The sequence below is a fragment of the Leptonotus elevatus genome, chromosome 4 (assembly GCF_054856555.1).
Source record: "Leptonotus elevatus isolate MCC_2025b chromosome 4, RoL_Lele_1.0, whole genome shotgun sequence".
NCBI lineage: Eukaryota > Metazoa > Chordata > Actinopteri > Syngnathiformes > Syngnathidae > Leptonotus > Leptonotus elevatus.
In genome coordinates, this window is record NC_141242.1 from 8,104,730 (window position 1) to 8,132,280 (window position 27,551).

Consider the following 27,551-nt stretch of genomic DNA (forward strand, 5'->3'; position numbering starts at 1 on the left):
TTTGTGATCAATAAAGCACCTACAAAACGCAACCTAACCACGATATCTAAAAAGATGTGTACAACTAGCATCCAATTATAACTGTCCTTTGCCCCCCCCCCCTCCCTATTTTTTTCTGTTTCTTTTTTTGGCAACACCTTAGTCAAAAGAAGGACCTGCCTCAAAAAGGAGAAGAGTAAACATTATCTTTAATGCCATTGCTGTGGTAAATGATGATCTAAGCAGTGCTGACAGAGGAAGTAGCGTGTCAGCAGTTAAATGCTACATGACAGGAGGACGTAGCTATAAAAAGAGAAGGGAAAGGATATACAGTAAGACGGATATATAGTGGATATATAGCTCGGGTAAAAAAAAAAAAAAAAAAAAAAAAAAAGTGAAAATGAACACAACATTTGTGACTGATGAAGGAAAAAAAAAAATCTCACATAGCCCGATGCTTATTTGATGCTGCCTTCTTCTTCCATGCTTGTTTGATTGGTGAGCATCACCTGACCTGGCCCGTGATTGGACCGATCTGTCAGCACCACAAGGTGTGAATGACGAGACATGGCGACTGACAGAGCCACCAGGTGAACCGTACCACAAACATTTTTAATAAATAAATAATAATAATAATAAATATATATATATATATATTTTTTTTTTCTCGTGAGGATTGATATCCTTACTCTATTCCATCATAGAGCCAAATCAAAAATCCATGCCCACAACGGGCAGTCAATATCTCATTAAACAGCCAGGAAAGCAGAGGCGCGTGCATCTCGTGCATGCCACCAACTGGCCCACCTCACACGCGTTAATAACCCGTGGGGACGCCATTGCACTTGAGAGGCGAAAGAAACGACCAAGGCGCGCTCTGCTCTGTCTGTCAGGCTGATTTTTGTTGGTCTTCTGTGGAAATTAAATCCTCGGAGACCGGGGAATTAAGATCAAAATGTTTTTTTTATGCATTTAGATTTTAAATGTACTTACAGAGGATGCACTTCCCTAAATTAGCTCCCCCTCTTTCTTTATTTTAAATCCTTTCAGGTAACCTGTGTTATATTTGCCTTCACCTTAATCTGTGGCCATTTTTCCTTCGGCTCGCTATGTCCCGAGGCTTTAAGTGGATAATGGCCAATCTTGTTAACCTCTGCTTTAATGTGTGAGGGGCCTGCAGCTCTGCAATGGGCCGCTAAATGGAGAGAGACAATGAGGAGCGAATCAACAGCAAATATTTACAGCCGTGATAACATGACCTCAAAGCGCCTATCACCAGACATTTGGCCTTACCTCCTCTGAAGACCCCCAACATTTTTTACAGTCTAGTACACACTCACACTAAATCGCATATTTATGCTCAGTCTGCACGCGCTCAGACCTCGTTGAAAAAAAATAAAATAAAAAAAGCCCTCAGTGTTCTAAGGGTCGGACTTTTCGGTTCTCAAATACCTTTCTGTCAATAAGCACATCAAAGAACTTTCTTTTAATGATGTAACTGGCTTTTTCATTTTAATTGTGCTGAGTAGGCTGCCTCATTTGCATGGGGTAATGAGAGGGATGTTTCCATTACAGGTAATTAGGTACTTGAGAGACAGTGGTGGGGAAAGGGAGGCAGTGTAGAGACGGAGAGGGGCCCGGGAGGGTGCGGGGCTGCACAAAAGTGTCTCTTATCGTATTGTGCCGCTCTTGTAGTTGACTATGGACAGAGTAAAATAGTCAAAATAGCAGAAAAGTGTAACAGAGAAACTCTAAACGGCACCTGTCATTACAATAGCGATTGTGATCGTTAAAGATGTACTATAAAAAGTAGGGACGTTAGATGCCACTTTTTTTTGCGCAATATCAGTATTACTGTTGAGTAGTCACCTATACCGACACCACTATTTTGATCCATGAACATTTCCCTTAAAAAAAATAATATATATATATTAAAAAAAAAGACATATATCCCAAAATATGATTTTTCCTTAAAATTACATGAACGTAATGGCAATTTTATACTCTTCTAATTTCACATTCCTGATCGTAAAACGGCCACAAGAGGGCGGCTGATGCCGTTGCGAGTACCAATACCTTGAAATAAGCCCTGGTATCGGCCTGATACTGATACCTGGTATCGGTACTCGCCCATCCCTAAAGATAACTTTTGGTAACATAAAAAGGAATGGTATGATATAAAGCTAAAATAAATGCATTTAAATAGTAAGTAACCAACATTTGTATTTGCGTCGGACCTTTTTAGTGCAAATCATACAAATGTGAGACGTTTTTTCCCCCCTTTAACTTTAAACTGAATATAGATGATACTGTGGTCATTTTCACAAGTCCAGCAATTAAGACTTCTGAATTAATCCCATGCTATGCAATCACAATGAAAACACATGACTACAAACATGCTGCCAATCATTCATACATAAGTCTAAGGACTATACCGTTTTTTTTTTTATGGATACAATTTCATACGATGTGCTGTTCAGAAGCCAAAATGTAAATTTGGCAGGTGGAAAGCACACAAAACAAGCAGTGAACGCCACACGGCATTATTGTTTGGCTGGTTTTGTTTTGCATTTAATGCAAAATGACAGCTCTCGTCCCTCATGACTTGTTATTCAAGCCATTTGCATGGCGTGTGCACGTGAGCATGTCTGCAAACGAGTCTTAACATTTGTCTGCACTGAAGAATCAGAGTGGATTCAAATGTGTGAAGCGCATGCTCATGTACAGTGTGTGTGTGTGCGTGTGTGTGTGTGTGTGTGTGTGTGTGTGTGTGTGTGAAACCATGCATGAGAGAAGTGCGTGCTGCACTCTATGTATGACTACACTTTCACTGTCTGCCTGTGTGTGTGCGCGCATTTTTGTCTGTATAATGGAGGGGGGTGGAAGAGTTGGGATTTGGCATCCTAGATCATCATCACGCAGACGGGGAGGACCCAGTCAGGGTCTCATGGCCACACATGTAAACCCGACTATCCCCCCCCCCCCACCCCCACCCCAAAAAAATGGGTCAGTGGAGCACTCTCATTCACACATCATTATTGCACATGCACATACAAACACCCATACCACCTCTACCATCCCATCGTCTGGCAGTCGCCCGCCTGCGAGCCACGTTCAACAACCTCACCCCATCAAATCATCCACAAAGTCCAAAATGAGAAATGGTCATGTGCAACTTCTGCAGCATGAGAAAACACTGACTTTTAAACACATCCAGTTTTTAAATGTAAAGATCTGCACCCCACCAAAAAAAATAAATAAATCATGCAAAAAGTACACATTTTCAAAAGCAGCATTTCCTCGCATGCACTACTTCCCCTCTCTCTCTCTCTCTCTCTCTCTCTGTCTGTCACTCTCATGCCTTGCAAACGAAATGCAAAGAGTTGGCAGCCTATGAATAGCGAGGCTGTACTTGCCGACTTGTTACTCAGGCTGCCCGCACAAGCATGCATTGTTATTTATATCTGGTCAATTTTGTGCTCCTTCTTACCTTTCATAGCTGAAATCACAAAATACATCATTAAGCTTCGGGTCCATAAGAGAACAACTATCACCCCGCGCACTGCTGTTTCAGCAGCAGCTGGCCAGCACAGCTCTCTGCCTCTCAGCCTTGGAGCATGACCACACCAGAATCCATGTGACTGTGACATCAGCGCGAGGCTCTGACTCCTCCCCCCTTCGAGCCCCGTCCCCGCCGTCCTCCCCTCCCCTCCCATCCCTTCCTCACTCCTCTCCTCTCCTCCGCCTTTGATTGGCACAGCGTGCAGCCAGTAGGGGCGCTGAGAGCTCAGGCAGGGAAGCTTGGCCGCCTTCCCGCTGATTGCAGTTGAGCGTGCCCGCCTCTGCTTGACATAGCCCGCACCCACCCACCCTCCCCACCCGTGCCCCCACCACACATATCCAAGTGTGCTCTTATCTTTGCAGTCAAAACTAGCAGACACCGGTTCACACTTTTGTTCTCTGTGGTGCAATGTCAAGTATAAAGTGAAGTAAAGAGGGGACAAATTGCGAGACAAGGATGATAGGGGGGGGGGGGGGGGGGCATCAGAAGCAAAAATAGAAGATGGATAAGGGTGGATGTGTAATTTCTAGGCCCTGACCCATGTGAATTTTTTGGGCAGGAAAAAAAGCCAATCACAGATTAATAGGTTGATTAATTAAAATTATTATAATGCATAAAAAAATGAGCTGGTCTGCATTGAAAAAAATATCCAAATATCTCAGTTAGCTATATGCTCTCGTCTTATTTTCTCATAAATAATTAATTTGAAATTTGACATTTAAAAAAACAAAAACAAAATTGATGAATTTATAAATACATGAATCCTTCTCATGAGTGTTTGTGTGACCAATAGTTGAATTGGTGTCATATTTAACACATTTAAGTTCGATTGATGTTGTACTTTTGTTTATCTATTTATTTATTTCGATTTTTTTTAATTTGCTGTGACTTTAGGTGTGTAAAATAGTGACATCAACGTTAATTTCCTTACAAAACTTCTCCAAGCATTTGTTGTTAAAAAAAAAAATAAAAAAATAAAAAATAAAAATACAATTATTTTCTTTGTTTTGAATGACAGGTCCACTGACTTTATCACCAAATCTCATATATATTTAGCTTTCAATCTGTTTATTACACTCCAGTTGAAATAAAAAATAAGCTAAATTAATATAAGTTAGTTACATTTAGAGCACACACAAATATAAATCACATTTCGTTTTGAATTATTTACCCAATGTAGCTAGCTAGCTCAAAGCTAACACACGATGAAAAACGCTATTCACCTGCTAGCGAAAATTAGCACGCTGCTCGTGGCACTGAAATCTATCAAAACAGCACATATTCGAAACACAAAAAAAACAACAACAAAAACGTGATCGCTACTTTCTTCTTCTACGCTTTAATGTCACTACATGGTATATATTTATTGATGTGCAATAAATAATGAGACCAGTGTTACTTGTGAAAATTTGATGTAAACGGTTAGAGTGTAAAGGTCAAAACAATCAGCAAACATAAGCTATTTGGTCAAGTATTTTGGCTGATGTTTGAGGGGCCCTAATCGGCCGGACAATTAATCAGTAGGGCCCTAGTAATTTCTCTCATTGGGAGATCAGTAAGAGAGCCAGATGTCTGCCAGCCGTGTTGAGAAGATGAGCGGAGCCACAGCTTCTTCCTCTGACCTATCAGAAGACTTGCACGCAACATACGCATTGACAGATCTCACACACTCATTTTGACAGGTGAGGAAGGGGCGATAGTGGCGAAAGGGTCGGGATGATCCCCCCGCCGCCGCCGCCCCACAGCGACCAGGCGATGAGTTTCTCCCTAGGATTTCTTCGCCTCGCTCTCGCCCCCTTGCTTACCATCCCCGTCTCTGCCGCTCTCTTTCCTTCCATATACCCCCCACCGCCAACCCCCACCTCTTCGCTCATCCTCATATGATAATCTGTTCTGACTCGTAGCCAGCTGCCTCCCTCTGATACAATATTCCGGTTTTAATGCAATCCAGCCTTGGCCAATAACCACGTTGCATTTGGCATTTCCCTGAACAAGCTGCTTCTCGTATCATCTCAAGACAAACAGAGCAAGGCTTCGCTTTCAGACGCTACAATATTTCAAATCTGAAAATGAAAATAAAAAAATAAAAGATGAGGGGCTAGAAAAAAATATTTGTTTACAGCATGAATATTTCAAATTTGGAGATTGTGAAGGCTCATTTCACATTCTCTTTAGATGTGTCTGACGTTAACAACATGACTGCTTCGCTGTGTATTTGCAAGAGAATGATGATGCTTCCACCGGGACCGAATTGCACATTAACTATGCAATTGTTACAGACGATTTGAATATTTATTTAGTCCCATTTTGAATTCTAAATGTATTTATTATTCATTTGACGCCTTCTACTGTGTCCTAATAATTGAATAAAGGTATGCCTAACCATATACGATATGGAAATGAGGACTCAACAGCAGTTGCGACATAAATCTTTCCATGACAACGTTTCATTAAGACCCCTGTGATCCATTAAGGACACTAAACATATTAACTCACGTTGTGTCGACACTGGTCTCTTATTGCGCCGCATCTAATGAACAAAATATCATGCTGAACCCGATAGCATCAATTGAAGCATGCCTGGGATAGGAAGCAATCAGCCGCTAGTGAAGTATCGAAAACAACCTCATAGATGCTGAAGTCGTCTCATTTCCACCCGATGAGTCAGAATAAGCTAACTGTGGTTGCTTTTCAAAGCGCCTGTTATATCAGTTTTCCTGGAAACGACCACAGGTTCTCACAGACTAGCTTAGCACAGCGCTATGGGCTTTCATTTGTAATAGCTGGATGGATAGCACCAAAAATATAGAACTTAATGGTAGTAAACAACAACAATGTAATTGATCTGAAAGCTTCTGGATTTTACTCATGTGCCTAAATACGCAAGATAAAATAGTGAATCACAGTTTACATCCAGCAGATTTCGAGGGTAAAAAGGGGCACTCCGGCGCCTCAGACACACCGCACTCGCAAGGATAACACCAATTACTACCAATTATTCTTTGGAGTGAGCGAGCAGGAGCGAGCAGGAGCTAGCATGAGCGACGAGCAAGAGTGGCTAGCGAGAACTCGCTGGAGCGGCTAACAAGAGCAGCTAGCACGAGAAGCTAGCGGCAAGAGCAAAGCAGAAGGAGACAAGCGGCAGGAGCCCAAATCACGGGACACAACGACGACCACCTGAAGATCCCTGTGGAAGGTAAGCGGCGAGCGACCCATTGGGTCCGACGCCAGCTAACACCAACACCAGAGTTTATTATGCTGACCGCGCAGTTTTTGATATAGCAAACACACTTGGGGTGTGATACCATTCAAGGATCAATTTGGCTTGGTTCATCAAATCAAAACGGATTTTCTGACTTGCATTTTTTTTTTTTTTACACCTCTAATATACATATACACACTATAGTCCATTTCCAATTAATATCAATAAAGGTTTAAATTAATACCATACATGTAATGTGCAAATAATTGTATCAGCCTATGCTCAACTTGTACATTTTCACGTACCGGCATGTCATTGAACTCCCTCCAAAGGTTTCTATGACAAGTCATGATAATGCACAGCAATGCCTGCTTCTCCCCAAGGAGAGATTTTTCCAGCTAACATTAGCTGTTGACCACATTCTTCCCTGACTGCTGCACATTGCATGTGACAGAATGTCAATAAGCTGCTGATACATGTTCATTAGAGCATTGATTAACCTCTCAAGGATCCTGATGGTCTGCTGGACGTAATGTGGTGTTGTTAACACATTACTGCAATCTCTAAGTCATTGCACATGATCTGACTGCATTTACGTCAAGGGTTGTTATCATCAGGAAAAGCAGAATTCTCTCGTCGGGTCTTTTATGATTATACAGGTGTAGATGGCGAGTGTTATGTACAGCTTACGAGACATCCACGGCGCACATAAACCCACTTCCTGTTTGTGACCACACGCATACAAAAAGCAAGATGAAATGGTGGTACACCGCTTTAAAATGCTAGTTATTACAATCTTTATAGTCTGATGCGATGTTTGCTCATGATCATTTTTATGCCACAGACAAAATATTCTCGTGAGAAATTAGTGCATGGTGAGACGAAGTCTGCCCAGCAACATGAGTGCCACCACACCTAATAATAATCTACCAAGATGCCCTGTGATGCAACGGAAATTTTGCCTTTTGAATCTTAAGGGGGAAGTTAACCCCCATAATAATATCTTCTATGTGCAGCCAGTCTAAATACAGTATTCTGGTTAATATTGTGTTAGTGAGCAGCAGCAAAGGGCTCACGTTGGTCTGATGATGAAGTGCAGTCCCCCTATGATGACGTCTTCTTCTTGCGTGAATAAACGCGATGACGTATATTTCGGAGGCAACTGGGTCTCGGTTTGGTTCGAGTAATGTGAGTGTGGGCTGGAGTTGGACAGGGGAGAGGGGGGGGGGGGTCAATCGGGCTTTAGTACGGTACGGAAGAAATGGCCCTAGTGTGAGTGTGCAGCAAAATCCAGCAGTTTTTATCAATATCAGAAGGCGGCCATTTTGCCACTTGCTGTTGAATGCAAATGACATCACAGTTGCTCAGATCTTATGTAACAACCAATCATAGTTCAGCTTCAGAAAACATGTGAGCTGTGATTGGTCGTTGCCTGAGCCCTAAGCAACTGTGATGTCATCTTCAGTGGACAGCAAGTGGCAAAATGGCCGCCCCCTGAGATGGATAAAAAAATGGCTGGATTTTCCTTCATAACTCATATTCCACAAATGTAATATTAATCAGAATGTCGTATTTAGACTAGTGAGGTCACATACAATATATTTTTGTCAAGAAATGTTTAAAGTTGACTTCCCTTTCAGAGCCTGAAGAAACATACAACATAAACAAAGCCAAATGATCTTAGTATAATGGAGTGATGACCATACTGGTATACACATCCTCAGTCAATCCAAAAAAACATTCATCGTTTACTGGAATTTAGCAAACACATAAAAATGAAACCAAATTTTACAGTGATTAGATTATCTTATTTTCACGATAGTGAGTAGTAAAGCAGAAATATTTTTCAATAACTGCTGCATTCGTTTCCTGTTTGCAGGCTGCGGCTCGAGCACATTGACAACAACAATTGCATAATAAACTGCATTACCGTGGGTTGGAACTTCCACGGGGGTCATTCAATTGGGAATTGAACTGACATTTTCAAGTCACATAGCTAGCTCGACATCACATTGCATCAGCATGCCTCACCACACTTCAGTTTCATAACCATGGAAGGATCAATTGTATATGTAATGTACATACGTGCATATAAGCAGACTCAGATTTAAAACAGTAAGACGCCCTATGTTAACGTAGTCTTTCATTGACTACGTTTTACACGCAGTCGATATTTGGGTTAAAGTCAAGATTCCAGTTTCCAGATAACATGAAAAGGCCGTGGAGAAATCAATGTTAATCAAGTCAGGCTCGCTTAACGAGTGGCAACCTAAAATGGCCGCCGCACATACAAGTAGCTCCTCTACTCAAAAGACCAAGATTCCTTGTGAATACAGCATTCCGTTCAATGGAGGTACCCGATACGTGTTTATAAGCGACCAAATATTTGGGTTAGAAAACTATTCAGATTTTTAAAAACCCAAATATTAGCACATTTGGGTTCATGCATGTGTTTACATGGCCTTTCAAAACCTGAATATTGGGAATATTCTGCGTTTTGATGGATGGATGGATGGATGGACAGACTGATCACATTTATCATCCACTATTGTCATGTCATAACGACCTTTAACCCCAAAAATATTTCGAAGTAAAATTACAAGCTTTAGGTCTGAGTAATTTCGTGGTTGTAATTTTCAATATTAAGATTGTTTAAAATGAACCAATTACATCTTACATATTGATTATTTCTTACGGAAAATAATGGTTTACAGTAACACCCAATCGCACTAATTAGACTCATACTTTTGAAATGCTTGTAAAATGCCAATATAGGAAAAGCTCGCCAATTAAGAATGCAGCATGCATTGCGTTAACCCTGTAAAGCACACAGGATGATGCAAACCTCCTATTTAACAGCGTGTCAGCAGTCGATCGCTTCTTCCCGCTCTTGAGCATGAAACGCATTACGAGCTGCATAGAAACGCAAAGTGTCTGAATTTTGATCTATCGAGTCTCCCTCCTCTTGGATTCATTCACGCAAATGTACTTCTTGTAAACAAGCTTCGTGGAATTGAATTCAATTGTGATGAGGCGCAGCAGCATCGGCCCGGATCGCCCGCCCCCCCTCGAGAGGAGGAGAGGACCAGAACTGATAATAGCCTCATTAGCAGTCTGTCAGTAGCCATTCTACACACACGTGCACACGCTCACTCACCATGCGGCGAAGCCACGCTAACTATTCGGCACCGGCGTCTGAGACAGGAGACCTTTGTCGTTTGCATGTCGCTGCCTTCTGGCCTTTGACCTCTCTGGATAAACAGCGATGGATTTCCTGGTTGTGTGCCAGAGCTTGTCAGGATATAATTATGAATTTAAAAAAAAACGGAGTCTTATATTCCCCAAACCGAGCCACCAGGGTGCTTGCAAACTCACCAGCACGCCCGCAGCAGCGGTAGAATTAACAAGCTGCAACAAGCACTCCATGAAAACAATACAGATCAATTTAATATAGATGCCAAGGAGTGTCGGGTATAATATTAGAGCCGTAATAGCGCCAGCCCACACTGCACAATCCTAAACCAATTTAGGGCCATTTCAAACAATTTCCTGCGGGCTTGTGGGAAGACTTCAATAAATCACAAAAACAACACGCTGAAAATATACACAGTGAAAAGAGAGAAGGATGTTGGAATAAGTCCACAGGCGCAAATAGTGTACACGCGGAAAAAATGCTGGCTTGTTTTCCGAACCCACTTGCTGGGAATCTGTGGATGTTGAGCACAAGGTTGGGTCCTGTCAGAAGATTGGGTTGAAGAGGGGGATTGGCTGCCATGGCAAAGTTTTGCGTGCTGAAGTCAATTGAATGTAACAGTCTTTGGAAACGGATCAGTGGGTAAAGTCGTTGACTTTGGACAGTGGACACAGGAATCAGGTTCAAATCCCAAACGGGGCGGCAAGGATTTAGATATGAATAGACTAACAATTGGCCGGTTGCGGCTGAAGCTAGAGGGCAGCCATCTTGCCACTGTTTCTTTTTCTTTTTTTACTGACTGCAGACCTGGGTCAACTAGTGGAACCCAGAGTTTGAAGTAAACACGGTGAAGCTGCATTAAGCTGTTATGCTGCACACAAATAGAATAAGGTGCCTACAGAAGTGAAGTCAGCCCAGAGTGTAAATGCTTTTAAATCCAGATTAAAAACGTATCTTTTCCTGTGCCTTTGATATAGGTCCTCACGCTAAAAGTTTGCTGTCTAATGTTTTAACATTGTCAATGTATGTTCTTTTAGTAAATTTTGACACCTATTTTTGTTTTCTCTTCTTTGCTTCTGAATGTTAACGGCTGTGTTTGTTGCCGCTTATAGGTGTTGTCTTTCCTTGTGCAAAGCACATTGACTTGTCTTGTGTATGTCAACTTGCCTTGCCTTTATCGTGAATCGCAAATTTCTTGGGTAAAAAAAGTGATTCGAGGTTTTCACTTCTAATCACTTTTTTTTAACCAAAGAAATTTGCATGTCGCGCTTCTCCCAAACGTATGGCGTGGCGTACGTGTGGCGTACAACCGTACGCCACACGCTGTAGCATTTTCAGCAGTTGAATGGAAGACAAGTTTGAATGTGATTTCCTGCGTGTTCAGTGAAGTAACGCATGGAGCTGCCATGCTTTATTTTTCATGTGATCCAATCTGATGACACGGTGACCACACGCCGCCATGCATCCTTACACGCAGTCGCCACAGGCCTACCCAGCTCCACTCTCTTTGTTATTTGTCATACACACACCATATTTATAGAACAGAAGGGTCAAAAGAGTGCGATATGAAAGCATATCGCTCGTGCATAGGTGAAGTGCAAAACTGTCAACTGTCACATAATCAAAATCAACAAGACGGTGAACGCTTGACAAGGCCGTAGCCTTTTGTTTTACGGATATTTATAGTGCTGAGTGTGAATGCATTTTTCAGCGTAAACACTAACATGAGAGCCCCAGGTATTTCCAAATCAATGGAATTTAAGGCGTTAGCATTAAAATCACCATGGCAGCTGGGCCAGACCAAGTTTAAGGAGATTTACACGCCTGCTTTACATTAAATGACCCCTGCAGGCAGTTGTGGCAAGACATTTATTATTTACGCCCCAACAATTTAGTTTTAGTGGCTGCACAGTGGTTTCTGCCATTCCTTGGCTTGTAGCGATTTCTTTCTGTCTTCTGGCCCTTTCGCTGTACAGAGAGGGTTTTTACAATCCACCGCGATGGCTCTCGCATTGATTAACGCGGCCTCAAACAATGCGCACATCGAGTTATCCAACAAAAGGTTGTCACTCAGTGGAAAGAATCCGTTTACTTGGTTGGTGAAAAGAGATCACTGGCACTGCTGGAGCGCCATGGCACGTCCCGCGGAACAATATTTCAATAGATCAATAGGAATGAGATTTAACAATGAATTGCTGCCGAGCTCTTTTGTGGCGAGGCTGCCCTTGGGGACAGAGGGGAAAAGGATGGGAGAAAAAGGGAAGAAGGTGGGGAGATTATCACAGGCACGGCAGCCTGTGTGAGAGGCTTAGCCTGGCTACGCGGGGAGGTGGAACCCTGTGAATTCTAATGAACTGGCAAGACCCACACCACCCATCCCGAAAAAAAAACAGCTCCATCACCGTGGCATGAGGGCGACAGGAGGGAAGTAGGAGGTGATTAGGAAGGTGCGTCTCCTCCTCAGCAAACCAAACAGAGCGGGTCATTCTACCTGTGATAATTATGCCCATAACCAGGCATGAGGGATTGGTAATGGACCTGCTTATTCTTCATGCCCCGCAACGGCAACCGCTGGGCCTGTCAAGGGGAAAAGCATGATGATGTGTTTTTTTTTTTTTCTCCACTGGTCGGGTGACTTCAGTAAGAGTTGCAAAGGCGGCGGGAAAAAGGGCAGCGGGGGAACTTGGCCTTTGAGGGAGAAGTTAACGAATGAACTTCATTATTGAGGAGCATACCAGGGAGACCCCCCGGAGTGCGTGATGTATTGCCTAGCCTCCAACCGACACACTCCCCAACATCACCGATATAGCCCGACGCCGGGATCTAAGGGGGGCAGGTAGGCGTGTAAACTAAAATAGTTAACCTTCTGGCTTGAGCCGAGAAACAAACAGGAAAGCAGAACAGCCAAGTATGCAGCCACCAAACTAAGTTGCCTTTAATTAAAGCAAGAAACATATGCTTGTAGGCAACTCCAAACTGTGTCTGTCCTACCAGATATCATCCAATTACACTAAGGAGCAATTTTTTTTATTTTTTTTTTTAGTTAGGTCTGATGGCTGTTTGGAACGAATTGTTGGGTGCAGAATCCAAACCTGATCTCAGTTCCTCTCCATATTGTTCTCCAGTGTTATACGTATGTAAAATAGACAATCAACAAAATTCTGATAATAAGTTAAGATTAATTACTTTTTGAGAGAATATGTTATAACTATAATGTATTTATTTTTTGGGGGGGGGGGGCATGTTGAGATCTCAAGTACTATCACAAATGTGCATATCTCTACGATGGATGACAAGAGGTACGTTTACACGATAACAGTCTAGTCAGTTTCTTCTTTTTGTGTTTAGAATATTTTGGATACATAATGATCGGGATTTCCACTAAATCGAGGAAAGACCTCCACCAAGGCCAAATCATCCGAATTTGAATCAGCACCAAATTAGAATGCACTGTATACGTATGCCAAGTCATACATTATTAACTCAGAAAATAAAAAAAAACTACAATATTGGGAAATGTGTTTATTTGCAATGTTAAGAAAAAAAGATCTATCTTTACCTTTTCCTTGATTGGCACCAATATGTCAGAGGTTCCATTAGTACTTATCGAAGGCCCGTTTTGCTAATAAATAACGAGAAACAAAGAAAAAAAACCCTGATGGGCTATGGACTTTCGTCTGTCTCCGCAATCGTAACTAACCGGGTCAGTCATGCCACGGATCTAAAATAGCCCTGACGAACTGTAATTTAGCTATGACGGAAGCACGATTGAAACAACGATGACGAACTGACGGTTCAGCTTGAAATAATGGCGTACTAATGACGACGGACGGGCGGCCGCTGGTGAACGACGAAGCGGCAAAATTTACTGACGCCATCTCTGCAAAATGTAATGGTTCCGAAACAAGCTTCACCTCTCAACCAAGTAACAAAACCTTCATGGCAAAGGAAACAACCTTTATTCTGTCTTTGTGAATAATGAGGCAGTCGTTTCCCCTGCAACTGCTCGGATACTCGGATACGAACGACTTGTAGCTTTAAAGAACACACTTAATGTTCGGTGTGACTTAATTTAGTGGTCCAGCGAGACGATCCAGTCAACACAATGCAGATTACCCTCATTTATTACGAAGCGAGCAACTTTTCAGCGCTTGATAAAAACAACTGACCCACCACTGGGAATACACGCTTCCTTGAAGATTGAGGGAGATCTCGGGGCGATGTGCGACATGCATCACTTAGCCTCCTCCCTTATCCTTTTTACACGGGCCGAGGAGTTTCTCCATGGTGGACCTTACAAAGGTATTTTTATTTATTTATTTATTTATTTTTACTGTGCACTCGCTCAGCTCTTTTACTTTAGACTTATGAGGATGCCAAAGGTGCAGGGGAGTGATTCATCACAGGGTGTGCTCCTCTCGCACCCTCACACATTAGTAATGTGGTCCACTGAGGAGGAGTCCTGTCATCAGTCTGTACCTGGACCCTCTGAACAAGGTAGGTCAACAGGAGGCAGCCGCAGCTGGCCCACTTTTAGTCTTTCACAGCACCTTTAAGTTTCCTCTCGCGCCGCTAAAATCGAGTCAGACGGACACGGTGCGACCCGCTCGGTCGATGGGATCTGCATTGCTGGAATGTCGCCACTCGCCAGATCTACACATGAACTCATTCACTGCCATTGATGGCTATAGATAATGGATATCTATTAATTTCACTTTTGTTAACAAGAGTATGAAAACCTAGAATTTGTTTTATTGTACATTTAGAACATATATAATTTGTGATTAATCGTGCGTTAACTAGTGAAGTAATGTGATTAATAACGATTAAAAATATATAATCGCCTGATGCCCCTAATAAAGAAAAGGAAAAAAATATTAAAAATTAGGGGCGTCAGACGATTTGAATTTTTTTATTGTAATTAATCGCAATACTTCAATAGTTAACTCACGATTAATCACACATTTTATATCTGTTCTAAATGTACAATAAAAAAAATTCTAGGTTTTCATAATCTTGTTAACAAAAGTGGGAAAATGTGAAACTAATAGAAATAGTTCAATTGAACTTTTGACGTTAATAGCCGTCAATGGCAGTGAATGAGTTAATAAGTGTTTGGTTGTTTTCTTAACCCACTCGCTGGGTAGCTGTGAATTTTGAGCAGACTGGGTTATAATGACCCAAGATTGAGTTAAATATTTTGACCGAGCAGATTGGGTTGAAGGCCCATTTCTTGGTAGCTTTAACTCATCAGTATGGATAGTATTTACCTCCTGTTGAATCAAAATCTTGACCCAATGTGCTGGGTGAAATACTCAATCCAATATGTTAGATATAGATAACCCAGTATTGATTCGGTCCTTTTTTTGCACTCAGGGCTGGGTTTGTTATTTCACCCAATTCGGTTACTTTTGACCACTCCAGTTTTGAGAGTGAAGCTATGCAACTGGTGCAACAGACCAGATGCAATTTAAAGAGCCCCTAAAGTAAAATAGTACTCCGTAAAGAGGAAAAAATAAGGAAAAACAAACATGAAATGAGTCATAGTTTGGATTAAAAGTTCTCAGACTCATCCATCTCAAACTACCGGAAGGCATTCCATCACGACGTTCACTCGTCCGCTTTAGTACGCACGACATTAGCGGCAAACACCTGATCATCTGCTATTTCACCAAATGTTGAGACGCTTTTAGTCAGTGTATAAGCCGTTGACCTCAACAGCGCAGTTAATGCACATTTAAATACCTGCCACGGTTTTCATGTTTGTCATTTTACTTGTGAAGATTAGGTGTAAAAAGGCTATTTGAAACCAAAACACGGGATTAAGGGATAATGCTGCTCTGTGTCTTGTGAGTCGACCTTGATTCTGTAATCCAGCACAATAATGGAGAGCATCATATTTCCCTCGCTTGTACATTGAATAGTCTCACACACTAGTTCCATCTTCCTCTGATGTAACGCTAAAGGCACAATAGCATCACATGAAGGAGGGATCTGATCATTGTATTACTGATGTCAAAAGAATGTAAAATGGTATTAACAGTTATGATCAAATTCAACAGAATAATTCCTGATTAGTTGTAAACACAAGCACTAATATAATCCTGGCTGGATTTATTTAGGTCCCCAAACATGATGTGTCTGTGCGATGAGAATGTCTGTTCACCCATCAAAATGAAAATGACTTAATATGATTTTATGTTAGCAATAAATATCCACAGAGGGAGTAAAAAAACTTGCCTGTTGCACAGAAAAACTGTTCTGGCATAAAAAGGCATACAAACTCATCATTCAGATTGACTAAGCAGCGAAACAGGACAGGTTAAGAAAGTCAACAAAAAAAAAGTATTAGGGCAACTTTGGATGGAAGGTGAAAAAAAACGTAGTTTACTATTGAAAAAGAAAAAAAACATACTACTACTAGGGTTGAAATGATTAATGATCATTTTCACATTAGCTTTTCGCAGCTATTTGACATTTTTGTAATGTCCCTATTGGGGCATTTCAAACGCTTTATTCTTTATCTATCTGTTCTGAGAACCCCCCAAAATGTTGTACTTCCCTGATGTGTTGCGCACGGAGCAAGACGATGGCATGCTGGGCGGCACCACTGCAAATTAGCCTCTTACTAGGCATCTCATAGTGATTAGCCGCTAGTGAGCTAGCAAACTACCTAACTGGCATTGGGGGTTTGTCCAATATGCCACAGCCTCTCTCTATACACCATGTGGAAATCCACACAATTTACCGTAAGGCAAATGCAACTGATTATTATGTTCCCTAGCCCGTAAGCTAACAAGCTAGCGAGCTAGCTGGAACACGGCAGGGTCATTCAATGCATTAGCATCTTGCGTGATGTTTTTGTGTGTGGTTCCACACACAAAAAAAGACACCAAAGAAAAAGTTAAAAGTTTATTCACGTCCACAACATTTAAAAGCGGGAAGGCGAGCTCTATTTTGAACAATTTTGGAGCCTTACTTTATAAAGGCAGGCTTGTTAACAATACTGATCTCTGTCTTGTGTCAAATATTCAAGACATTGTTTTCGTCCTTTTTAACCAGAATGACACTAGACCAAGACTAGCCCTATAGTTTTTTTTGCATTGAAAATGTGGATGTAAACCAGCACAAAGTCGGTATTGTGAATGCTATTGGAACCAATGAGAAGCAGGTGTACACTCGACTCCCTTGTGCCAATATGGCTTATTTTCGTGACTTCATATCTCCTTTTCCTGTTTCTTTATTTCCCGCTCGCACTGCCTCAGACGGAGTAGAACGAAAACCCGCCTTTGATGTCTGGGATCCCATAATGCTGAGCAGTAGAAATCCGCATGCCTGTTATCTGGAGAATCTTAATGATGACGGCTAACTTCACAATGGGTTAACCACCACGTCTCCCTGTTCTCACACTGCACACCCACAGAAACACAAATTAATAGCAAGCGGGAGAAGAAAGAAAGAGAGAGAGAGAGAGAGAGCAAAAAAAAAAAAAAAAACAGCTTTCTTTAATAAAGCAGATTCAACAAAATGCACACAATGTGATCAGCACAAACGTCAATGTATAATATCACCCACAGCTCTTGTGAGCGTTTCTGCTTTCTTCTCTCAAGATGTCACTTTTTTTGTGCTTCACTTTGCCAAACAGAAAGAAAAAAAAAACATTCTTGGTTGGCAATATTCACATCACAATGCATGCACAATTTGTTAGTTTTTGTCCCTAAAATCGTTGCTTCTCCTCACATCGACGGTTACCCTCTTAAAAAATATTTAATACATAAAATTTGATGAATTGCACCAAATTTCTTGTCATGAAACACATTTCCCCAGATCATACCTTTACATTTGTGTAACAACTTTCATCATAATTTTCCCCTTATAGTGTTATGAAGGAGACAATTATATGCAAGGTTTGTTCAGTAGTATTCTGCATAATTCAGGAATTGTTAAATTATGCATATGAATTTTACTTGGCTTAATTTGTGCCCGATGTTGCATCAGCGTCTGCAAAAAAGCCACCAAGAAGTATTGCTGAAAATTGATTTTGTTCTCCATTCCGCGAGTGTGTAATTGGTGCGGACGTGCGGCTCGGTCTGAAGTGATCTGATACGTGGCGGAGAATAGCTGCGATGATGAGACGAGACGGAGGAACCCGACTACGGCGCAAGAATGTTCCATGATGCCCCGCCCCCAATCTTTGAGCGTCCCTATCGCGCCACGACCTCCGCCTCCGTCGCCCTCCATGTATCAAACCTTCCGATACATGCTGACACGGTTGCGGTATACGACTGCGCGTGACTTTGTGCGCGTGGACGACCTGAAGCGTGATGGATAACCTGCGCTCGCGCGAGGCCGTCCGCGCCCTCCCGGCCACGCCGGCCGCGGCCGTCGACCTCACCTGAGGTGGCGGGAGAAGAGAAATGAAACGGTCGGCAGCAGATGGAGCCCGCTTGCTTTTCTTGGCAGGCCCATCCAGGCATTGTGTCCTTGTCATACGTCCGTTACTCTTGTTTTGCAGTTTGACAACACTTTGCGGCGGACCTTTTCAGCTTGGGGGTGACACACAATAGGGGACGGGGGGGGGTGAGGAAAAAGGCTGACGAGGCCTCTCTAGGCTTCTCTGAAAGACTGAGAGAAGAACCAGATTAAGTGGCAACAAAGGCGGAGCGCCCTGGCCGGCACAAAAAGCTGTCATGCACCCCTTCCGCTTCCCTCCTTAGAAAACATGCTGGGCCCCCAGGAGGTGATCAAAAGCAGCCCAAAGGAACTTATGTAAAGAAAGTAGATGTACAAAGGCCATTTGCAATTTCACAAAACGGCAAATATAACACATTTACTGAAAAATGGGGGCCTGCCATATTGTGTTGGAGTGGAGAAAGGATGGCCGGGAGGAAAAATGGAGAAAAATCGCACTGGCCTGGTTTACGACAAATAGATAGCTCTATTGATTTCCCTTTAACAGCCACTGTCCATCCCTCACTGTTGTGATTACACTGACCTATTTCTGGCAAAAAAAAAAATATAGATTAAACCAAAACATCCAAAAAGAAAATGCTCCTTTTGTGGCGCAAACAAAGAGGGTGACGAAACATAACCTTCAGTGGGGGAGGAGAGGAAAAAAGACCGTCAATTTTACGTCTTTGAGAGAGGGGGGAAAAAAAGTACCACGCTGGGAGCGAAATAACTTTCCACAGAAAAAGCGTCAGCGCTTTGTGGTGTCCTGCATTGTCAAGTCAACGAAAAATAAAAACAACATTAAAATGAATGAAGTCACATTTGAACGTAATGAAGGCAATTTTACAAGGGCTTGTTTGAATGTCTGCTGTACGGTGCTATATTTTTTTGTTTTTGTTTTTTATTTGAGCTTTGCTGTTTTCCAGCGTTGTACTCTGCGTCGAGCATCTTTCTCCAGACTATCTCAGCGCAGCTCTGGGGACCCGATGCCGGCTGATCTTCATTATCAGCCCGAGCTTAACAACGCACTGGATGCACTTCCCACTTGAACGCAACTAGCAAATCCCCACAGAGCTGAATCAAGGCAACAATGTGATGAAATACCTTCAAACAACATGCGAGCGTGGAACAGCGAAACAACGCACAGGCAGCTTATACTGCCCTGGGCCATTCCACAGGAGCGCGCCTGTTGCCAAGCAAAATTAGCCAGCAACTGGGACATATTATTCTCCTAAATTGGCAATGTACAACAATGCTATTAAGCAGGACAAATTTCATGTTTGATCAAGGGGGGGGGGGGGATTGTAACAGGCCCACACAGCCTAACACAATTCAAGAGGGACGTGCAGCGTAATTTAGGGTCAGTGACGATTCTAAAGATTAAATCATTACGTGAATGTGAGCATGTATAACTGAGACGTTTATACTCCATGAACGGCAGCGGAATCTCCAAAGTCGAATGCACCAGGAGGTAAAAAAAAAAAAAAATTAATTCACTCCCTAACATTTTCACTGAAGCAACCCCCTTCGCTCCCGGCTGTTTTACTGGATTTTGACTGATTGTGCAAGGCCCACAGAATATTGTGTTCTATTGCTATAAAAACATGGAACCTACCAAAAGAAAGATTAGAGTCTCTTCTTTCATGAGGAAAAAAAGTATATTTGTATGTGTTTCCGTTTTGAAGCATTAGAATATAGTTCCGTTTCATCATTATTCCCAAACCTGTTGAAAACACTGGGAAAAAGAGCTTGTTGCAACATGGCTCTGGCTGATCTCTTATACTCTGCTGCCACCTGCTACTACCATTGCTTTAAGCCACCTCTTCATGTCAGAAGCTGCATCAAAGCCTTCTGTGTGTTCTTGCATTAAAAAACAACAACAAGTAAATACGTTTTTGGGAGTGAAGTATTAAAAAATGTGTTTACACGTTTTTGGGTTTGAATGAGTTAAATATGATCAACGTTACATCAGTTAATGAGACTTCACTAAACTAAAGCAGGGGTCTAACTCATTTTCATCACGTCGTGATAGTCCTGGTTTTCCATAGGGATCTGATAGAGGGGCTGTTATTACGGAATCGTATGAATGCCAATGTGAAGTAAACATTTTTGACTGGCGAATATGTTTAAACGTTATTGTGAGTATGTTTGAATCTACTTGCGAGTATGTTTGGACATTTTTAAATAAGTTCCAACATACTCACAAATAAGCACTGACGTTCATTATGGGAAAATATGTTATGTTTGTAGCATTTAGCTTACAAGTATGTTCGAACATATTTGCAAGTACGTTCGAATGTATTTGCGTGTATGTTTGAACGCATTTGCGAGTCTGCTCGAGCCCATTCGAACGTATTTACAAATCTGTTTGAGTCCGTACATTCAAATGTATTTACGCGTATGTTCAAACCTAATTGTATGTTTGAATGTATTTGCGAGTATGTTTAAATGAATTTACTACTTTTGAGAGTACTCTCAAATACGCTCGAACATACTCGCCAGTCAAAAATGTTTACTCCACATTGGCAGTTCCAGGCTTCCGTACGTTAACTTATGCCTGTGGAAATCAGATAAATGTATGTAATACAACCTCATCATATTATTGCATATGCAGACACGCTGTTATATATATATCGAGCAACAAATTGAATTAGAATTCAGAAGTCATGACAAATCGTAAACAACCAAATATTTAAGTATGTAGCTATTCAATTTATGTTGAGAAAGGATTTGATAATAACAATGGCTGTTATATTCGTGAAAGGTGAACAAATATTGCAGATCTGCCCCACCAAAAAAAGCACAAATCCTTTAAGCAAGAAAAATTACGTAAACACACTTCGCTTGCTTTAGATGTTGTTTAGTTAGTAATGTTCCTCAAACGTTGTCTGTACAGTAAAAAATAAAATGATGGCAACAGCTGAATCCAGGTTATTTCTATTGCCATCATTTTTCATGAAGTCTACCACTTTCATGTAATTGAAAATACATCAAGACTTGCAACCGACAAAGTCCAGCTCTGTACCCTTGTGTGAAACTGACTGACGGATAGACTTTCACTGCAAGTCGGGCAGCGCAACATGAACGTAAATCATGAGGTTCCATCACAACAGATTGGCGGGACTATTTCTGTGAGGGTGTACGTTCCTGGCAAAAGAAACTCGATACGAGCTGAGGGCAAATAAATGAAGATGCAGCGGAGAGGCCATGCTTCTCAATCAGTGTAGGGAGTCTGTCAGCACAATGGAGACAAATGCAGAAGTGTATGAGTGTGTGTGTGTTTGTTGGCTGGCGACTCCAGTTCTTCTTCTTGATGTGTCTGAGTACGGCATCATCATCTATTCAGCAATGCAGTCAGTCACAAGAAGGAGTCATGCCATATCACCTATAACAAAAAGTTTTTCAACTCTGCATTTTCATGTGTCTGCGTCATTTGAATGCACTGTGACAATTGGAGCGGGTCCCTCCCAGAGCAATTTTGCGAGTCCCAGGATTTAGATGCAATGTTATGCAAGATTGTCACATTCCTGTCCAATCAAATGCCACGCACCCAGGGCGACTTAAATAAAACAAAGCATGGCTTTCACTGGCTTCCCCAAAGTTATTAAAGCATTAATGATCAATTTATTTTTGTAACGCAATAATATTTTGTTTGCCTGTTCCACTTACACTTCCAATTCCATCCTTTCTAACTTCATTTGGCACTTGCCGTGATCTCAGAGCTACCTAAAGTGCAAAATCGTTTTTAAATACTGGATACAAGGTGTTGGGATGTTAGGTGTGCAAGACCACCACGACAACAGAGGCTAGTCCTCACACACAATTACCTAATAAATTGGCCTTAGGGAGTCGAACATCGCTGTCATATTAAAATAATTTGCAGCTTATCTGAAGTGTGACCTGAAGGAAAAAGAAGGAGGAAAATGTGGTCATGTTTGGAAGATTTCAACTGTTATCACTTGTCTCTCTGATCCACTGTTTAGTCTTGCAGCCCTTGTCATAAGTCAAATTTATTTGTATAGCCCTTAATCACAAAAGAGCCTAAAAAATGCCTTCACAAGGCCATCAATTCCCTATCCCGAGGAACTAGCAATATCCCCTGATATAAACCATCCAACCGGGCACAAACAATCTCAAACAGTGCTCAAAATCTGTTTCAGTGAGTGAACATGTCTGCCATAAAACTAAATATTGGTCATAATTGTTTCTGTAGTATTATAATGAGAGTGGTTTCCATTATTGTGATTCTCTCATGCTACAAATGTAATGTAGTGGAGTTTTAAATCAGCACAAACACTAACAATATTGCTAAATTATGATGATAAACAAAAACTTGGTCACATTCTCAAGGCAGCTCGTGGTCATCTTACTTGGGTGCATACTGCCTATCGTCAGAGAAAACTGGGTAAGATTGTCTTTGTGAGGCTTTATTTCCCCCTCCTTGTATTTGAATAATGCAAATTCAGCTGTATGGTAATTTGAGATACAGCCATGATTGTTGTAATGTTGCTCTACCCGATTGTAATATTGTTAGATGTTATTAAGTGTGTTATTCTATCACTGATGGATTGGAGCAGCTCAGTTTAAATCTAATATAATGCAAGCAGGGGATAAAAAACAAACAGCAATGCATATCAGTAATCGGCAGATCTGTTCTGTTTGAGTAAGAGCATCCTGGCTACGTGACCTCTGGGTGTGCACGAGTCACCTTGTGGCTATAGTTCACGCATCTGATGCTAGATTAGGAAAGAGACGTGCAATCTTAGTATGATCAGCTTACTACATAATTATTATTTTTTTGGGTTCTGAATGTCAAGATGGGATTTGGGTGTTGTTCTAGGCAGGGGTGGATCTTGTCAAGAAGAATACAAGGCCACTCCAAAATATTGAAAAAAATCCTAAAACTATTTGTCTGTAATATAAACAATATATAATTGCTTGCTTGATTGATTTTAGAGTGTATCATAAATTAAAATCTAACAAACGAACGAACTAACTAACTAACTAACTAACTAACTAACTAACTAACTAACTAACTAACTAACTAACTAACTAACTAACTAACTAACTAACTAACCTGTGAGAGAGCAAGAGAACGTTGAATACAAATCGGACACATTCTAACTAACTAACTAACTAGTTAACTAACTAATTAACTAACTAACTTGTGAAAAAGCAAGATAAAGTTGAATAAAAATCGGACAGATTCTAACTAACTAACTTGTGAGAAAGCAAAATAAAGTTGAATAAAAATCGGACAGATTCTAACTAACTAATTAACTAACTAACTTGTGAAAAAGCAAGATAAAGTTGAATGAAAATCGGACAGATTCTAACTAACTAACTAACTAACTTGTGAGAAAGCAAAATAAAGTTGAATAAAAATCGGACAGATTCTAACTAACTAACAAACTAACTAACTAACTTGTGAGAAAGCAAGAGAAAGTTTAATAAAAATCAGACACATAACTAACTAACTAACTAACTTGTGATAAATCAAGAGAAAGTTTAATAAAAATCGGACACATTCTAACTAACTAACTATGCAACTACACATCTAACTCACTTAGGTTAGTGTGCTTTATAAGAGAGTATAATGTGTCTGATGAAAAATCTAGCAAAGTCAATAAAAAAGGCCCCACAGAGGAGAGGATGCCACAGTGGCACGAGTATCTGTTTTCATCTTGACTACTACATCTTGTGATAGCTCAATGATGAGTCCACTCGGGTGGGTGGGAAAGGGAAGTGGAGGCGAGCGAGCGAGAGGAGCCTGCCAGCGAACAGCTGCCCCTGTAATTTATATTGATGAGGGGACTGGCATGGAGGGAAGCTTCCAGCAGTTTGATCACTCAGAGGTGCCGAGCGGGGGAGTAAGCAGAGACCCCCGGTCCATCCCAGTGGTCCACCTTGGACCTGGAAGACCTTGTAAACACATATGTGCATACATTACACATGCAGCGCCTATCACACAGCCAGGAAGCATTATGACAATGTAAGGAGGGCATTTGCACCTCATTATTCTATTTTTTATTCCACAAGTCATATCATCTACTCCCCCCACATTGACCACCAACTGGCCCTTCAACTCCGTCTTGTGGACACACTTCTGACGAGCTGCTTCCTATCTATGAGGCACACCAATCAACTACTTGTTAAGGGCCTTTACTTTGATTTCCTCCCATGGACAAGATTTGAATATTTCCCAGTGAAATGAGACAGAATAGTCCAGTTTCCGCCCAGGGCTTTGAACCCGAGACTCCTAAATCATGCTCTTTGATATGAGACTTCTTCCGGTGTGGAGGTGCCTAGCGCTACGCTAATTAAGATAGGATAGTGCGGTGGTGGATGGCGGGTTAAGGCATTTCTGTTTCACCTTCAACCATCAACACATTTTTTTTTTTTAAATAACACTAAAGTGCCTCAAGACAAGCAAATAGCTTAACAGACTGTTTTTTCACGGAGCTGTTTGAGTAAGGTAGACGTGTAGAAGATCAAATTCTTTGCCCTCCTGTCTGATGTAAGAAGGAACCGTGGAGCCTTACAGGGCGAGAAGCAGCCGCTCGCAATCTCTCACAATCCGAAACACTCGGCCGGCTCTTGTGGAAAAGCCCCCTGGCTTCCCCTCGCCACCAGTTTCATCAGAGTGATCAGAGCAAACGGATCGCCGTCACGCGCACTTTCTGCCATTCCCAATTCGGAATAAAGATTGCACACTACACAAAAACATTTAAAAATGCCTCATCCAATTGCACTTCACTCGTGTCAAAATAGCCAGCAAATCTCTTGGAAAACATTGATTCCTACAGGTGTGATGACTGTTCATCAATTCTTCACGAGGCAGCTCGAGGATGATTGGCGCCATGTAGGAAAAAAAAAAAAAACCTGCCAAAAATTCTTAGCTTGACTGACACTGTCAAAGAAGTATTAATTCATCTATACTATTATTATTGTGCTTGTAGTTTGTTGTGAGTTGTTTGTACGGTTACGCCGTTAAGCTACATGAGTATGATGCACAATTATAAATAGAGTGTTCAATTAAAACCTCTACAAGAGTGTTTTTCTTGGAAAAGGCTGAATTGCATTGAAGTAATCACTTCTCATATATTTGCATCTTTCACTTTTACCGACATGATCGACTTGGCGAGGCCCGACTCTCGCTAGTGATCGCAGTCAAAGGCGAGCAACCACAACAAGACGCCACATCCGGTTGCTCGGCTGCAAGGCCTCTTGCAAGAGAACAAAGAGGCGCGCCTCGGCACGCAGGCGGCCACGACTGTGCGTGATTAGCGAGCAGTCATAAGACAACATTTTTCATTTCCTCTTTGGTGTTATTGTGTGCGGGGACAAGAACGTCAACAAGATATTCATTTGGTGAAATCACATTCGGCGAATACGCAGAACATAAAATGAAAAAAATGAGGTCAGCATAGGAAGGAATTTGTAACTTGTGCTCTATGTGAATATGGTTCAAAGGAGAGTGTAACAATATTTGAAACAACTTGAAAATGTTACGTGTACTTACATGTGTGTGTCTTCTTTGTTACGGAGATGCCTGCAAACACAAAGCAAATAAGAATATAATACCGCAAGGGTAAAAACAGCACGATGCAGCGGAACTACATATAAAATATCTCCAACAGTGTGATTCAAAAGGGAGCATTATGATCTTTTGCATATATGGACGAACAAATCTAACACATTTTGACCAGTGACTTTAAAACAAGCCCAAAATAAAAACAGAATTAGCATTTTAGTAGCGCTGCTGGTGGCACAGTAAATTCCCCTGCGGTCCAACACTCTGGCGCCTTTCAAGGTCAACAAGGTGACTGACCCAAGGCATTTACCACTTCCATATTCACAAGTTCAATCTCTGTCCTCTACAGACTATGCAAATATATTGAAGGAATTACAATAGCAATGTGCTCAGTAGATTAAACACAAGCAGATGACAGCTGACAGGTTGAGATGTGTTTGAGCCAAATGGGCGTGTCTATATCCAGCACTGCAAAGTAATTCCAAACACCCCCCCCCCCCCCCCCAATTTGAAAGGGCTTAAAGCGACGCAGGACTCAAAATTAATTTTCCTTCATTCTGTTAGACCAGTAGTTCTTAACCTGGGTTTGGTGAATCTACATTGCTTGACCTATCTGTGCTGCAGGGAATTTGGTGCGCTTAGTAGTCGACTTGTAACTGTTGTGATGATGTCATGTGATCCGTTTATTATTTTAATCCCTTCATACTAACTCAGTCTAGCAAAAAAAGAAAGTGATCGGACGGATATTCGCAATATGAATTAATTCACGTGTATAATGAAATGTATGGTGTTCCACAGGGTTAAATTCTGAGGCCTCGGCTGTTTCTTGTTGCAAGGACATTTTGAATATGTTGTGAAAATAAGGTTTATAGAAACATTAGGACTGTTTAGAGAACCATTAAGGTTGTTTAGAGATCGTCTAGGAAACGCTGAGACCTTGAACAAACCCTGACGTAAAATCGTTGCTTTTATGTTCTTGCTCTGAGAAATGAACGTTTGTGACGCTAGCGAATGTTGATTTCACGTCATGGTTCGTTCAAGTTTGCAGTGTTTCTTAAGTATTCTTTAAACAGTCTTAATGATGCTCTAAAAAGTCTTAATGATTTTTCTTGTTGAAAGGAAATGTTAAAAATCAATTTTTCACATACACTGTATTTGCATCTTTCATTTTTACTACTATAAAAAATGTCCTTGCAACAAGAAAAAACATTACGGCTGTTTAAAGAATCATTAAGACCGTTTAGAGAATGTTTAGGAAACGCTGCGACCTTGACATAACCCTGATGTGTAATCAACATTCGTTACCGTTAATGAACGTGGGATACGGGCTTTAATGTTTGCTTCACTGGAAAAAAAAACAACAACATATGTGTGAATAGAAGTGTGAATGGTTGTCATCCTGTGACAGAAGATCAACCAAGTGTGCACCCCGCCTCTTCACAGTCAGATAGTCTCAAGCTTCCTCGTGACCCTGAACAGGATTAGCGCTGCAGAAAATGGATGGCTGGAGCAAGCGCAATGCATCGGTGTGTATTATACGATACAAGCTTCAACCAATCACACATCAGTAATCCATAGACAAGCTGCAAACACTCATGTCTGCCCATAAAACAAGCGCCTGGTTCAACCA

The 27,551-nt window shown here is 41.4% G+C and overlaps 1 protein-coding gene across 2 annotated transcripts in view; it reads right to left on the minus strand.

Annotated features, from left to right (window-relative positions):
• Positions 1-27,551, minus strand: part of roraa (RAR-related orphan receptor A, paralog a) — a 245,749-nt gene that overhangs the window by 62,864 nt on the left and 155,334 nt on the right. Inside the window, exon 2 of one of the 2 annotated variants that reach the window (XM_086073041.1) lies at positions 25,910-25,939. In XM_086073041.1, the coding sequence (XP_085929167.1) occupies positions 25,910-25,939 (30 nt within the window). Of the gene's footprint in view, positions 1-3,469; positions 3,614-25,909; positions 25,940-27,551 lie in introns of those variants that run through there. The other variant, XM_086073042.1, reaches the window with a different exon arrangement.